A 17,292-nucleotide genomic window follows, 5' to 3' on the forward strand; every position below is an offset into this window, starting at 1 on the left:
GAAACTGTCCAATCAGTGCTGGATGTATTATTATTATTATTATTTATTGTTATAGCGCCATTTATTCCATGGCGCTTTACAAGTATCATATTTTATCAGGACACAACCAATGAGAATGGTAACAGCCAGTTGTCAATTTATTCATGAACTTCTTGTTAGAATAACAGATTAATTCTAAGTAAAGAAAATCCAGAATTTATTTTATGGCGAATACTAACAGTATTTACTTAAACAGTCATGTCAGGATAGTTTACAGGACCATTATAAATTACTGTAGAAGAATAACTGTTGGTTGCTTTGGGCATCAATGGTATTTTTTCTTTCCTATAATTTTAATTAATTAATTAGAAGGTTTATCAATGCTTGAGACTTTTTCTGCTCACAATAACAAAGTATCCCTTAATATATAAACCCCCTGCATAATATGCTAGATCTGCCTTTTACATTTTAGAACAATATTTTTGACTCAGTCCTATCACTGAAGCCTTTTCTAAAAGAAACCAAGAATCATCCAATCATCCAGAGTCAGCCCATACAACCAGGTAGAGCGCACTGTCGCGTCTACAAACTTCCTGCTCAAGCACATTGCCAAATGTTCTGCCGGTAGGCATAGGACTGTGCTGAAGGTATTAGAGCAGAAAAATGCAATGTTACAAAGCATAATACTTTACATTGCCCTTGTCATGTCTTATCATGAAAAAGAGATTTTGACATTAGAACAGCACATTTACCTTTTCAATAAAATAAAAATGTACTTAAATCCAACCACTGAGCTCTTAAGACAAGAACTTTCACGTGAAGAATCCATATTTAGTTCTGTCTATATTCATTTTCAACCAGTAATTTTGTTTCACTTTCAGAATAAATCATTACTTGTATGTTTCTTTCAAGGGTTGATTTAAATGGCTTATTTCTTCTAGCTTCATTCTGCAGTTTGTCCAGCACGAGAGCAGCAACGGGATCTTCTTTGAAAAAAGGTGCGGAAAGCACTAGGCTGTCTTTTTTTGCTTTCCTTCTTTTCAACAGGACCTCGAATAGAACTACCTCTAGCTGTATTTTGAGGAGTCATCACCTTCTGTCTCCCATGCTCCTCAATCTGCTTTTCCAGGTGCTTCTGTATAGCCATCCCCAAAACTTCAACTTCCATTGATGCTCCATACACTTCCCACGTCATACCTTTCTCATCCCAGCTGACCTCTCTTACAGGTTCTGGGTGATCTGCTTTGGCTTCTTTTACTTTGACCTCAGGATAGGAAGCCTGTGGTGACTTTCCTTTTGGAGTCATTGGGTCAGTTGCAATAGATCTTGTTTCTACTGGAAAAGAAACTTGCATCTCTGCATCCTTCATCTCAGGCATTTCACGCAAGTGTGAACAGGTTGTGCAGGCTTGATTGGCGTCTTCTGTGTTGAACATAAAAGAACATGATCCTTGCAGTGGTACCATTGGACTAACAGCTATTGAAGTGCACTGTACTGTAGAATCAACTTGGATTCCTATATCATGATAAAGGGGTGTTGGTCCTTGTAATGTGTTTGGAAGGGCACTTATGCTGTAAGAATCCAGCTTTTGTGTCTGATCATGGTGCAAGGCAGTTTTCTCCCCTTGGAAAGGAAAAGATGAAGATCCCTGTGAAATAACAATGGGGCTCACAGCCACTGACACATATTCTACTTTCTTATCAGCTTTTGTCCCAAGATCCTCATTAGGAGGTGTGAGTTCAATTGAACATGTCTTAGACAATGTATCAACAAAGTTTGAGTCCTTTTTATCAGATTGAAAAGAAAAAGAAACTTCATCAGGGGGTATTATAGGACTAACTGCCACTGACCTATATTCTACTCTGGTACTAGGACCAGGCTCATCATCAGGAGGAGTTAGCTCAAAGGAGTATGTTTTTGGAAGGTTATCTGTAGCTTTAATATTGATATCTTTGCTTGGATCTGTAGCATTATTTTCTGCCATGAATGTAAAAGATGACCCACCCGGAAGCACAATCGGACTGATTGCCACAGATACATACTGCACTTTTGTGCCACTCTGTGTGCTGTCATTATCTGACACTTTCTCTCCACCAATTCTATTCAGTACATCTGGCTGGAAATTAAATGAAGATGATCCATCTGGGGGTACAATTGGACTTACTGCAACTGAAACACACTCTGGTCTGGTGTCTGCTTGAGTGCCTACATCATGATTGGGTGGTGTCAATTCAAAGGAATATGTTTTGGGAAGTAATTCATTATTCTTTGCTTCTTGTACACCTGCTGTGTTGCCAGAAACAGTTCTTAATGCATGAAATGTAAATGAAGAAGTTCCATCTGGTGGAATAATTGGACTCACTGCTACAGATTTATACTCTACTTTGCTTTCAGTCCCATCATTGAGTTTCTCTTGTCTTCTAGTGTCTGTAATTCGATTTGAACAACAGCTTTTTCTATCTTCCTGAGCCTGATCCTTTTGAAATGAGAATAATGATGTTTCTCCTGGAGGTATAATGGGACTCACAGCCACAGACCTATACTGTACTTTTCCTTCAGGATCACCTCCAGCACGTGTGAGTTCACATAAATAATTTTTTGGTAGATCATCATTCTTGCCAATATTGACTTTTTCACAATGAGTTTTAGTGAATGGTGTTATACCTGTCTGAAAAGTAAAAGATGAACTTCCATCTGGTGGAACAATAGGGCTTATTGCAATAGATCTAAACTGTTTTTCTTCCACATCACTGCCTGAACTTGAAGGCAATAAGTTAGCCGCATATGACGTTGTACCCATTTCTCCGTTGGTAACCTTCTTACATTCTGCCATTGCCTCTGTCAGAATTTCTTTACTTGCTCGATCACCAAGACTACTAGCAAGTTGCATTGATTCTGCTTTTGCATTAACATTTTCTTTCTCTCTGTCTGATGTTTCTTGTACGTTATGAACTATAGAAACTGTGTCAGTCTTCATTCCGAAAGACACACTCACTTCAGGTATTCTTGGGGCACCTAATACTTGTTCCTTACTATCGATCTTGTTCTCTGAATTACTTAAGTCTGTTCCATCTGACACTGAGACAATGTTTGTGCTCTCTTCAAGTGATTTCTTAGCAAGTGTCTCAGTTTGAGGGTCGTCATATTTACAGTTCCAATCTCCTTGCTTTGATGAATATTGATCTTCCCTGACTTCATGAAAAGAATATGCACCATCAGCATCCACAGAAAAGTCCCTACGTACTTCTAAGATATCATCTGCATCTGTGTCAAAGCTGAAACTTCCTTCCACAAGTTCATGGTCTCCGTGTACACTGACACAGAAGTTTCTCATACATAGATCCTCTCCATCAAACCCCGAATTGCATGTAGGGTCTTCAGCCTGCCATATTCTTGAGGAAATAGGAGAGCGAAGGGAAAGGTTATCACTGGCACCATCTGGTGTGGACAGTTTCAATCGCTGAGGCTCTTTAGGGCTGCCCATGTTTGGACCAGTTTTCTTCCATAATATTTCAAACTCCCTTCTGCGTATATTCTAAAATAAAGTACAAAAAATAACATTAGTGTGGTTCACAATATAGAAATTTATCAACAAATGCATGACAAAAAAAGAAAACATGTATTATAATACCAACATTTCATCAACAGCCTTATGCTTATATGCTTTTAGCACATTCTGTTCAGGATCCTTATCATTCATAGACATATCAGTGCTAAATGCCGGAACAAATTGTGACAAAATGGTAAAAAAATAAATTGTGCTATTGTTTTTATTTTTATGGCATTCAATGTGCTGTGCAGTAATAATAACCTGTAAGCATGATTCTGTAGGTTAGTCTGATCTGTGATCCCCAGTCCACTGAACTGCCACATGACCAATTCTACCCTCTCCTAGTGTATCCTCACCCATCCCCTGTAGACTGTGAGCCCTCGTGGGCAGGGCCCTCCCTCCTCCTGTACTTGTGTTTGCCTTGTTCTACTCATGTTTATTGTACTTGTCTATATTTGCCCCGTTCACATGTAAAAGCGCCATGGAATAAATGGCGCTATAAAAATGTATAATAATAATAAAAAATTATTTTGATACCAAACTAATACTTTTAAAAAATATATATTTTTCTGGGTTTCTAAAATTCAGAACTTTGTAATTAAAAAATGGCTGAAAATTACAATCTAGGAAGCCCAGCTTATGGCTTAGCTTCATAGGAGTACTAAGATGGCAGTGGTGGGGCCCTTTAATAGACCCCTAGTTGCCATGATAATCCATTGGTGCCCTGCAATTGTAATAAACAAATCACCCCCAGAAATGAGCCATTTAAATGTCAGTGTTTAAAATAGCAGCATTATACCTAGCTGACACCTGCTGTGAATGGAAGGGGTCAGGCCTTGAAATTTGATGTACATGTACTTCACATCATAGAAAAAATACTTGAACAGTGTTGGGCACACGTATATGGAGGGAGTTTTGTATGTATGGTTTTAATTGTTTTTATATGTTACAAATAAAGCTTGTTTGATTCATTATAACTTCTGGTGGTGTGCATACAGTATAATGGCTCTCTTTTTCTTGTTTATTACATGTACTTCACATGACAGAGAAATTAATGAAACTTATGCTTTAGCTAAGGCCTCATTCAGACTTCTGTGTTGCACGTACGTGTTGTATCTGTTTTTTTCACGGATACAACATGTACTTATTATAATCTATGGTGCTAAATCTAAATCTATGGAAAAAATTATGGAATCATGAAAAATAAACAAAAAAAAACCACTCCAAAACATCACTAGTATTTTGTTGCACCACCTCTGGCCTTTATAACAGCTTGCAGTCTCTGAGGTATGGACTTAATGAGTGTCAAACCGTACTCTTCATCAATCTGGCTCCAACTTTCTCTGATTACTGTTGCCAGATCAGCTTTGCAGGTTGGAGCCTTGTCCCGGACCATTTTCTTCAACTTCCACCAAAGATTCCCATAGAATGTAAGTCCGCAAGGACAGGGTCCTCTCCCCTTTGTACCAGTCTGTCACTGTAAACGTGTTTACTGTAAACTATATCTGTAACTCTGTATGTAACCCCTTTCTCATGTACAGCACCATGGAACTAATGGTGCTATATAAATAAATAATAATAATAATAATAAAAGATTTTCAATTGGATTGAGATCCGGACTATTTGCAGGCCATGACATTGACCTTATGTGTCTTTTTTAAAGGAATGTTTTCACAGTTTTTGCTCTATGGCAGGATGCATTATCATCTTGAAAAATGATTTCATCGTCCCCAAACATCCTTTCAATTAATGGGATAAGAAAAGTGTCCAAAATATCAACATAGAGTTGTGCATTTATTGAAGATGTAGTGACAGCCATCTCCCCAGTGCCTTTACCTGACATGCAGCCCCATATCATCAATGAATGTGGAAATTTGCATGTTCTCTTCAGGCAGTCATCTTTATAAATCTCATTGGAACGGCACTAAACAAAAGTTCTAGCATCATCACCTTGCCCAATGCAGATTCGCAATTCATCATTGAATATGACTTTCATCCAGTCATCCACAGTCCACGATTGCTTTTCCTTAGCCCATTGTAACCTTGTTATTTTCTGTTTAGGTGTTAATGATGGCTTTCGTTTAGCTTTTCTGTATGTAAATCCCATTACCTTTAGGCGGTTTCTTAGGGTACTGTCACACAGTGCCATTTTGATCGCTACGACGGCACGATCCGTGACGTCGCAGCGTCGTATGATTATCGCTCCAGCGTCGTAGACTGCGGTCACACGTTGCAATCATGGCGCTGGAGCGATGCCGAAGTCCCCGGGTAACCAGGGTAAACATCGGGTTACTAAGCGCAGGGCCGCGCTTAGTAACCCGATGTTTACCCTGGTTACCAGCGTAAACGTAAAAAAAACAAACAGTACATACTCACATTCCGGTGTCTGTCCCCCGGCGTCTCAGCTTCTCTGCACTGTGTAAGCACAGCGGCCGGAAAGCAGAGCGGTGACGTCAGACGTCACCGCTGTGCTCGCTTTCTGGCTGGCCGGCGCTCACAGTGCAGAGAAGCTGAGACGCCGGAAGACAGACACCGGAATGTGAGTATGTACTGTTTGTTTTTTTTACGTTTACGCTGGTAACCAGGGTAAACATCGGGTTACTAAGCGCGGCCCTGCGCTTAGTTACCCGATGTTTACCCTGGTTACAAGCGAACACATCGCTGGATCGCTGTCACACACAACGATCCAGCGATGTCAGCGGGTGATCAAGCGACGAAAGAAAGTTCCAAACGATCTGCTACGACGTACGATTCTCAGCAGGGTCCCTGATCGCTGCTGCGTGTCAGACACTGCGATATCGTAACGATATCGCTAGAACGTCACGAATCGTACCGTCATAGCGATCAAAATTGCACTGTGTGACAGTACCCTTACAGTTCAGTCACAGACGTTGACTCCAGTTTCCACACATTCATTCCTCATTTGTTTTGTTGTGCATTTCCTGTTTTGGAGACATATTGCTTTAAGTTTCCGTCTTGACGCTTTGATGTCTTCCTTGGTCTACCGGTATGTTTGCCTTTAACAACTTTCCCATGTTGTTTGTATTTGGTCCAGATTTTAAACACAGATGACTGTGAACAACCAACATCTTTTGCAACATTGCATGATGATTTACCCTCTTTTAAGAGTTTGATAATCCTCTCCTTTGTTTCAATTGACATCCCTCATGTTGGAGCCATGATTCATGTCAGTCCACTTGGTGCAACAGCTCTCCAAGGTGTGATCACTCCTTTTTAGATGCAGATTAACAGGCAGATCTAATTTGATGCAGGTGTTAGTTTTGGTTATGAAAATGTACAGGGTGATTCCATAATTTGTTCCTCAGAATTGAGTGACTCCATAATTTTTCCCCATGCTTGGTTAAAAAAAGTAACAATTACTGACTACCACATTTTTTGTTCTTGATTTCTTTTAGTGTTTCTTAAAGCCAGAAAGTTGCCATTTGAAATTACTTTAGTTTTGTGCCATGTCTGTGATCTGCTTTTTTTCTGCAAAATTAAACAACTGAATGAACATCCTCCAAGGCCGGTGATTCCTTAATTTTTACCAGGGGTTGTACAAGTAACGAGACACAAAGCGATTTAGGGAAAAATGGAATTGTCTTTCCGACGTCTTTACCATACAACCCTGAACAAAATGGTGCACCAGAAAGAAGGAACTGGATACTTTGTAAAAGCTGATGAAGTATGCTATTTGATGCAGATATGCCAACCTCATAATGGGGTGGGAGCAATCATGACAGCTTGTATCTTCAAACAAGGGTATACCAGCTGAATGTCTATCCTATTTTGTCAAAATACTACCTGAATCAGATTGCTGTTAAGAGAGTTCTTTTATATTTGAAAGAGACTCAAGACATACAATACAGACCAAAAGGTGGATGCTTTGAAGAACCTAGAATATAAGACACAATTTCAGTTGTTTCACACTTTTTTGTTAAGCATATAATTCCACATGTGTTAATTCATAGTTTTAATGCCTTCAGTGTGAATTTACAATTTTCATAGTCATGAAAATACAGAAAAATCTTTAAATGAGAAGGCGTGTCCAAACTTTTAGTCTGTACTGTACATTTAAGGATAACTTCAACAGGAGATCTAAAACTCACAGGCTATGTTGTTGAAGACTGGCCTGGTGACTTAAGTGGTCATAAATAACGAAGATCAATACGAAAACCAAAATCATCATCTGTCTGATTTGATAGAACGTAATTGAGTTTGCCTATTGCAAGAAAGACGAGTTGATAGCTGATGTTGTGACAAAGTCAATTCCAAGAGCCAAATTTGAAGACTCCAGAGCAACTATGGGACCAACAGAATAAGTAGTTGTTGAGTGGGGACGTTGGAATAATGCTTATTATTGCATATATTGCAACAACTACTATCAACTACTGTTTAATAGTGCACAAGTTTCTGTGTCCAGCAATAATGTTATATTATCAGTAAAGCACTGTTAAAAAACTCACAAAACACAAACAAACCAGTAAGTTACAGTTCACTGTGTAGCTGGAGCACATTTTACTTTGACTTTACAAGTTGACAGCTGTGAATAAATATATATTCACTGTTGAATGGATGGATGGTACGGAGATTAATCCGCTGCCAACAATAATTCTATCTAAAAGTTGGCTCTAAAGTTAGACAGTGTAAACTGGGACAGCAATAATAAATCTGATCAATTGAAGAGGTTTACCTAAGGTAGACTAACTGGAGCGTGTGCCCTGTATTTAATATGTCTATCCTACACTCCCTGACAGAAGTTATGTTGCTTATCCATGTTATGTAAAAAAAACCTTATAACCTGTCGTTAAATTCATCCATTGGTTGTATAAATTATTCTTTTGAATGCTAAAACCCTCTGAAATGTGGTTTAGGTTAAGAAAATAAATTGGCATCAATGCAGAAATACTGATCAGTTAATGGACACAGAATGGTCAGGTTTTGGCAAGACATAGGTTTTGTCGCCTGGTCATATAATGCACCCAATCCTAGTTTACATCCTCACCTGTGCTCAGTAAATGAATGGTTAATTAGTGTGTGTGTGTATAAAAAGAAACCCAGCACCCCAGACCTTCACTTGAACTGCAACTTGAGCTCTGACAACATGCCAAAAATCCACCCTGCGACCAAAGCCTGGATTATCAAGTGGCTGAAGACAAAATCCACTGCAGAGGTGGCTAGCACCTTTAATGTGTCTCAGCATCAAGTACAAAGAATTAAAATAAGATTTGAAGAGACTAGAGATGTGTTTGACAAGCCCAGGTCCAGCAGACCCTGCAAGACAACTGCTCAGGAGGAACGTTTGTTGGTTAGAAAATCCGAAGCAAGGCCCTCTACCACTGCAGCAGAGCTCCAACAGGCCTTGTCATCTCAAGTCCTTGTGTCAACTAGAACAGTTTGTAGGATTCTGTCTCGAAATGGCCTCCATGGTCGAATCAGTGCCCAGAAGACAGCACTAAACAAAAGGCAAATAAAAAACCATGTTGCAATTGCAAAGTCCCACAGCCTGCTAAACAAATGGACGCTGGAAAAGTGGCAGAAGGTGGATTTCTCTGATGAATCTTCAGTAGAATTACACCACAGCCGCTGCAAATACTGCAGGAGACCTACTGGAGCCCATATGGATCCAAAATACACCCAGAAAACAGTTACATTTGGCGGTGGAAAGATCATGGTCTGGGGTTACATTCAGTATGGGGGTGTGCAAAACATTTGCAAGGTTGAAGGCAATATCAATAGCCTAAAATATCAAGAAGTATTAGCTACCTCTTATATTCCAAATCATAAAAAGGGTCAAATTCTGCAGCAGGATGGTGCTCCATCTCATACATCCATCTCCACAACAATGTTCCTCTAGGCAAAAAAGATCAAGGTACTTAAGGACTGGCAAGCCCAGTCACCAGACATGAAAATCATTGAGCATGTTTGGGGTAGGATGAAAGAGGAAGCTTGGAAGACAAAACCAAAGAATCTAGATGAACTCTGGGAGGCATGTAAGACTGCATTCTTTGCTATTCCTGATGACTTCATTAATAAATTGTATGAATCATTGTTGAACTGCATGGATGCAGTCCTTCAAGCTCATGGAAGTCACACAAAATATTAAATATGACTCTAATAGCACCACAACTTCATTCACCAATGTTATGCAACATATATTTGTATTTTAAGTTCATTATTTGTTTGAATATCACATTACTTTCTGTGGGCGGCAAAACTTTTGTCTTGCCAAAATCTGACCATTCTGTGTCCATTAACTGATCAATATTTCTGCATTGATGCAGATTTATTTTCTTAACCTAAACCACATTTCAGAGGATTTCTGCTTTCAAAAGAATAATTTATACAACCAATGGATGAAGTTAAAGGGAACCTGTCACCTGAATTTGGCGGGACCAGTTTTGGGTCATATGGGCGGGGTTTTTGGGTGTTTGATTCACCCTTTCCTTACCCGCTGGCTGCATGCTGGCCGCAATATTGGATTGAAGTTCATTCTCTGTCCTCCGGAGTACACGCCTGCGTGTACTCCGGAGGACAGAGAATGAACTTCAATCCAATATTGCGGCCAGCATGCAGCCAGCGGGTAAGGAAAGGGTGAATCAAACACCGAAAACCCCGCCCATATGACTCAAAACCGGTCCCGCCAAATTCAGGTGACAGGTTCCCTTTAACGTCAGGTTATAAGGTTTTATTTACATAACATGGATAAGCGACATCACTTCTGTCAGGGAGTGTATGGGGTAGGATGCCTTATCTTAAAAAAACCCCATCAAAACCCACCTATGATTTGCCAAAACTTACAAGTCTGTCAAATTGTGGGAAAACATGTCATGTTCTCATGAAGCAAGATTGAACTTTTTAGCCTTAATTCCAAAAGATATGTTTGCCACAAAGCCAAGATTGCGCATCGCTAAAAAAACACCACAGCCACAGTGAAGCATAGTGGAGACAGCATTATCCTTTGGGACTGTTTTACAGCAACAGAACCTCAGGCTTTAATCCAAGAGGAGGGAATTATGAATAGGTCCAAATGTCAATTTTTCATCAAAACCATCAAGGCTCAGCTAAATAGATGAAGAAATTTCACCTTTCAACATGACAACAACTCTGAGTACATCTCCAAACCAACAAAACTATGGCTGCGCCAGAAGAGGATCAAAGTTTTGGAATGGCCTGGCCATAGCCCACACCTGAATCCAATTAAAAATCTGTTGGTTGACCTAAAGAGGTCTGTACACAGGAGATGCCCTCACAATCTGACAAATAAGCTGTGCTACTGCAAGGAAAAGTGGGCAAAGACTGTCAATTCTAGATGTGCCATGCTGATAGGTGTTACCGCTGCCACTGCCTCTGCCCGCCGCGCTCTCACCGCTCCCGCTGCCCGCCGCGCTCCTGCCTCGGACTCCGGGTGTCTCCGCTCTGCCTCTCCGGCTGCGGCTTCCGTTACCGCTGCTGCGCGCCCCCGTCGCTCGGGCACTCTCCTCCCTCCTGCAGCGGCACGCGCCCGGCATTCCACTTCCGGGTCCAGTCCTGCCGGCGGTCCCCCAGCACTTCCGGTGCCTTCGGTCTCTGGGGGAGTGCAGGGGTTGTGCAGGCGCCCTAGTTTTGCTAACATGCGCAGGCGCGTGGTGACTAATCCACTTCCTGGGATCTAAAGGTCAGTAATCTCTCCTCCAATCCCGTTTCTGCCCATGCTATATAAGGCAGTCTCTCCTGCGTTTGGGTGCCTGATTGTCATAGCATTGTCTGTGCGTCTGGCCCTTCATTTCTGTGCTCTGTACTCTTGTACTCTGTACCGCCCGTTCCGTGCTTAGCATTTCCCAGCCCTGCTCTTTGTTATCCGTGTCTCTCTGGGTATCTCCCTTGTGCTTGGTTTTGTTCCTTACTTTGCCTTTTGTTATTTTTCCTCAGTCCCTTTCCGTTCCAGTCTCCTGCCTCCAGTTTGTCTGCAGCTTCCCGGTTTTCCTTCTCCATTCCCTGTGTTCTCCTCCTGCGAGCCGTCCCTCTTGGTACTTCGCCGTGGGTAAGTGACCTCTGGGCCTGTCCCTGACGGTCCCTGTATAGGGGTCGGTTCCATCTAGGTCCGCTCGCCCAGGGGTAGGTCTCCCACGGTCCAGAGGGTCCACTCTCTTCCCTACCTTGACCGTTATAGTACAATCAGGCCATGGACCCCGCTAGTACACCTTTTTCGGCTCAGAAGGAGTTGGCTCATTTGCGCGAAAATCAGCAGCACATAATGGCGTTCATGAAGACCATGGAATCACGCTTAGCGTCCCTGCAAGCAGCGGATCCTGTGAATGCCGCCCAGTTGGCGACTCTTCAGCAGGAGTTGTCCCAACAGCGTGATACTCAGACCCGCATGCTGAGTTACATGGCATCTATAGATGATCGCCTGTTTAGTCTTCAGTCGGTACCTGCTACCTCCGCCTCGGTGTCTTCTCTAGATTCCACTCCTATGCCCTCCTCTCATCCTCCTCCTCGTTTGGGTAAACCCCCCCGGTATAGTGGCGATCCTAAACTCTGCAGGGGGTTTCTAAATCAATGTCGGCTCCATTTTGAGCTTTTGCCCCAGCAGTACCCTACCGATCGTGCTAGAGTTGCTTTTATTGTATCTCATTTGGAGGGGGAGGCTCTGGCTTGGGTTAATCCCTTGTGGGAGCGTGATGACCCCATAGTGTCTCGCTTGGAGGAATTCCTTGAGACCTTTCGCAAGGTCTTCGACGAGCCTGGACGTTTAGCTTCCACGACTGAGTCTCTATTTTGTTTACGTCAAGGTTCCCTCTCTGTCGGACAGTACGCTATCCGCTTTCGTACTCTGGCTTTGGAACTGGCATGGAATAACGAGGCTCTTGTAGGCGCTTTCTGGCGGGGTCTGTCCAGCCGAATAAAGGACGAGCTCGCCGGACGTGATACACCTACCACTCTAGAAGATCTTATCTCGCTCGCTACTCGTATAGATCTTCGCTTCCAAGAACGTTCCCGTGAGTCGGCCAGAGAGAGGAGACCTAATTATCCTTCCCCGTCCTCCCGTCAGTCCAGCAGTCCTCGAGCTCCCGTCCCAACCACAACTACCTTCGCTTCTTCCGAACCTATGCAAATTGATCGGGTAAAAATGGCAGAACAACGCCGAAAGGAGAGACATACTCAGGGCCTCTGTTTCTATTGTGGTAGTGCTGCCCATTTGCTTCGTAGCTGTCCTGAAAGACCGGAAAACTCCTCTGCCTAGGACAGGTAAGAGAGGCCTTCCTAGGTGATCCCTCTTCCTCTCAACCTTTAACTCTTTCTGTTTTACTCATTTCTAACCAGGGTCGTTCCTCCGAGGTTGCGTATGTGGATTCGGGCGCGGCAGGTAATTTTATCAGCCTTGAAGCAACTCGGAGGCTTCGCATTCCAGTCTTCTCATTGGACTTTCCCCGATTAATTGCTTCTGTGGATGGAAGACCCTTACAAGAAACGATTTCTTCGGTTACAGAAGAGGTGGAGTTACAAATCGGGGCTCTACACCATGAAAAGATCGCTTTCTACGTCCTGCCTAACCTCTCTCATGCCATATTGCTCGGACTCCCTTGGCTTCGTGTTCATGAGCCTATCCTTAATTGGCGTACCGGAGATGTGCAACGATGGGGTGCCACTTGTCATGCTCAATGTCTTCAGTCTGTTCGTCCAGTTACCTCTCCACAATCCATCTGTGTTCCTGAGGGATTACCTCCTCCTTACTGGTCTTATGCGGACGTTTTCAACAAGCAAGAGGCGGAGAGTCTTCCTCCACACCGGCCCTATGATTGCCCAATTGATCTCATGCCCGGTTGTTCTTCGCCTAGAGGAAGAATTTACCCTTTGTCGGCAGCTGAGACCCAGTCTATGACTGAATACATTAAGGAGAATCTGGCTAGAGGTTTCATCTGAAAATCTTCCTCCCCCGCAGGAGCGGGATTCTTCTTCGTAAAGAAAAAAGACGGTTCTTTACGTCCTTGTATCGATTATCGAGGCTTGAACGACATCACTGTTAAAAACAGGTACCCTCTGCCTCTCATCCCTGAACTCTTCGACCGTCTTCGTGGAGCTCGTATCTTTACGAAACTTGACTTGCAGGGAGCTTATAACTTGGTTCGTATCCGCTCCGGCAACGAATGGAAGACTGCATTTAACACCCGGGACGGCCACTACGAGTATTTGGTCATGCCTTTCGGTCTTTGCAATGCTCCCGCAGTTTTTCAAGAATTCGTCAACGATGTATTCCGAGATCTTCTCTACTCATGTGTAGTGGTATATTTGGATGACATTCTTGTTTTTTCCCCCGATCTTCCATCTCATCGAAGAAGTGTTCGCCAAGTCCTGCAACGTCTGAGAGAAAACCATTTGTACGCCAAGTATGAGAAATGTCTATTTGAACGGACCTCCCTGCCGTTTCTCGGGTACGTCATCTCAGATTCCGGCCTGAAGATGGATCCTGAAAAAGTAACAGCCATTCTTAATTGGCCGCGTCCTTGTGGAGTAAAAGCCATCCAACGGTTTATTGGGTTTGCCAACTACTATAGACAATTCATTCCGCATTTTTCATCTGTGATCCAGCCTCTCTCTGTTCTCACTTGCAAGAATTCCTGCCCAATGGCCTGGACCTCGGATGCTGAGATTTCCTTTGAGTCCCTTAAGAAGTCCTTCTCCTCCGCACCAGTCTTGCATCACCCTGAAGTTAATAAACCCTTCATTCTGGAAGTAGATGCTTCTTCTACGGGTGCCGGAGCTGTACTCTCGCAAAAAACTTCTGAAGGTCGAGTGGTTCCCTGTGGCTTCTATTCTAAAGCCTTTTCAAACTCCGAACGAAATTATACTATTGGAGATCGAGAGTTGTTGGCCATCAAGATGGCTTTGGAAGAATGGAGATATTTGTTGGAGGGTTCTGTGCACCCATTCGTAATCTACTCTGATCATAAGAATCTTGCGTATCTTCAAACTGCACAAAGACTTAATCCTCGACAAGCCCGATGGTCTCTCTTCTTTGCCCGCTTCGAGTTTGAGTTACGTTTTCGACCCGGCAACAAGAATGTCAAGGCAGATGCATTGTCTAGGTCTTTTCAGCCTTCCGATACTGTGGAACAACCGGCATACATCATTGATCCCTCCAAGATCCTAACGGTGGCGCCACTGCAAGTGTGTCTTCCTCCGCCTGGTAAAACCCTCGTCTCTGATAATGACAAAGTGAGAGTATTGTCCTGGGGTCATTCTTCAAAACTGGCTGGACATGCAGGATCTAAGAAAACCTTCCTCCTCATCTCTCGCTATTATTGGTGGCCTACGTTGCGTCAGGACGTCAATGAGTTTGTCGCGTCTTGCCCTTCCTGTGCAAGGAATAAGGTACCTCGACACTTACCGTTTGGCAGTCTCCTTCCTCTCCCAGTTCCATCGGCACCTTGGCAGCATATTGCCATGGATTTCGTTACTGATTTACCAAGTTCCTCTGGATGTACGGTTATCCTAGTCGTAGTAGATCGGTTCTCCAAAATGGCTCACTTTGTTCCGTTATCTGGGCTACCTTCTGCTCCTCAGTTAGCGAAGATATTCATCCAGAACATTTTCAGACTCCACGGTTTCCCTCTTCACATCGTGTCTGACAGGGGGACTCAGTTTACTTCCCGCTTCTGGAGAGCTTTGTGCAAACTTCTTGGGGTATCTCTCGACTTTTCTTCCGCTTATCACCCACAGACTAATGGTCAAGCTGAGCGAACCAACCAGACTTTAGCTGCCTATCTGCGACACTTCACTAATGCTCATCATAATGACTGGGTCGATCTACTTCCGTGGGCCGAATTCGCTTTCAATAACCACTCCAGTGAAGCGTCAGCGAAGACTCCTTTCTTTGTGGTTTTCGGACAGCATCCTAGTCTGCCTCTACCAGTCTCTTCTGTCTCTGGGGTCCCAGCCGCGGACTCTTTAGCTCGCAACTTTTCCACGATCTGGGGTGAAGTTAAGAACTCGCTTGGTAAAGCTTCCCTAAGGATGAAAAGACTAGCCGACAAAAGGCGTTTGGATTCCCCTCCTTTCATGCCTGGTGATAAAGTTTGGCTTTCTTCAAGATACATAAGGTTCAAGGTTCCGTCCTACAAGCTTGGTCCACGCTACGTCGGTCCTTTTGAGATTCTGCGTCGGGTCAACGACGTTGCTTACAAGCTGAGATTGCCTGCCTCGCTCCGTATTCCCAATACCTTCCATGTGTCTCTACTTAAACCAGTGGTCTTTAACCGCTTCCATCCTTCCTCTGGGTTTTCTTCACAACCAGTTAGTGCTGACAATGTTTTTGAGGTGAAGGACATTTTAGCGGTTAAAAAGATTCGTGGAAAAGACTTCTTCTTGGTTGACTGGAAAGGTTTTGGTCCCGAGGAGAGATCTTGGGAGCCTAAGGAAAACATTGATGCTCCTCGTATTCTTAACAGATTTTTTGCCAGTTTACGCAGGGGGAATTGTAAGGAAAAGGGTACTGTTACCGCTGCCACTGCCTCTGCCCGCCGCGCTCTCACCGCTCCCGCTGCCCGCCGCGCTCCTGCCTCGGACTCCGGGTGTCTCCGCTCTGCCTCTCCGGCTGCGGCTTCCGTTACCGCTGCTGCGCGCCCCCGTCGCTCGGGCACTCTCCTCCCTCCTGCAGCGGCACGCGCCCGGCATTCCACTTCCGGGTCCAGTCCTGCCGGCGGTCCCCCAGCACTTCCGGTGCCTTCGGTCTCTGGGGGAGTGCAGGGGTTGTGCAGGCGCCCTAGTTTCGCTAACATGCGCAGGCGCGTGGTGACTAATCCACTTCCTGGGATCTAAAGGTCAGTAATCTCTCCTCCAATCCCGTTTCTGCCTCTGCTATATAAGGCAGTCTCTCCTGCGTTTGGGTGCCTGATTGTCATAGCATTGTCTGTGCGTCTGGCCCTTCATTTCTGTGCTCTGTACTCTTGTACTCTGTACCGCCCGTTCCGTGCTTAGCATTTCCCAGCCCTGCTCTTTGTTATCCGTGTCTCTCTGGGTATCTCCCTTGTGCTTGGTTTTGTTCCTTACTTTGTTTTTTGTTATTTTTCCTCAGTCCCTTTCCGTTCCAGTCTCCTGCCTCCAGTTTGTCTGCAGCTTCCCGGTTTTCCTTCTCCATTCCCTGTGTTCTCCTCCTGCGAGCCGTCCCTCTTGGTACTTCGCCGTGGGTAAGTGACCTCTGGGCCTGTCCCTGACGGTCCCTGTATAGGGGTCGGTTCCATCTAGGTCCGCTCGCCCAGGGGTAGGTCTCCCACGGTCCAGAGGGTCCACTCTCTTCCCTACCTTGACCGTTATAATAGGCTCTTAACCAAAAAGACTGAATGCATTCATAAATTCAAAGGGTACTACAACAAAGCATTAGCTTAACCTCTTTCTGACCTCGGACGGGATAGTACGTCCGAGGTCAGATACCGTGCTTTGATGCAGGGCTCCGGCGGTGAGCCCGCATCAAAGCCGGGACATGTCAGGTGTTTTGAACAGCTGACATGTGCCCGCAATAACGGCGGGTGAAATTGCGATTCACCCGCTGCTATTAGCTAGTTAAATGCCGCTGTCAAACGCTAACAACGGCATTAACCGCCGCTTCGGCCGGGCGGCCGGAAATGTGCGCATCGCCGACCCCGTCACATGATTGGGGGTCAGCGATGCGTCAGAATAGTAACCATAGAGGTCCTTGAGACCTCTATAGTTACTGATGCCGGCCTGCTGTGAGCACCCCCCTGTGGTCGGTGCTCATAGCACACCTGCATTTCTGCTGCTTA

The 17,292-nt window shown here is 44.2% G+C and overlaps 1 protein-coding gene across 1 annotated transcript in view; it reads right to left on the reverse strand.

Annotated features, from left to right (window-relative positions):
• Nucleotides 1–323: 323 nt before the first annotated feature.
• GPRIN1 (G protein regulated inducer of neurite outgrowth 1) overlaps nt 324–17,292 on the reverse strand; it is a 124,164-nt gene continuing 107,195 nt past the window's right edge. The window contains exon 2 of the mRNA XM_077265705.1: nt 324–3,514. Coding sequence (XP_077121820.1) covers nt 923–3,463 — 2,541 coding nt within the window. The 5' untranslated portion in view covers nt 3,464–3,514 and the 3' untranslated portion in view covers nt 324–922. The remainder of the gene's footprint in view (nt 3,515–17,292) is intronic.

The sequence above is a fragment of the Ranitomeya variabilis genome, chromosome 5 (assembly GCF_051348905.1).
Source record: "Ranitomeya variabilis isolate aRanVar5 chromosome 5, aRanVar5.hap1, whole genome shotgun sequence".
NCBI lineage: Eukaryota > Metazoa > Chordata > Amphibia > Anura > Dendrobatidae > Ranitomeya > Ranitomeya variabilis.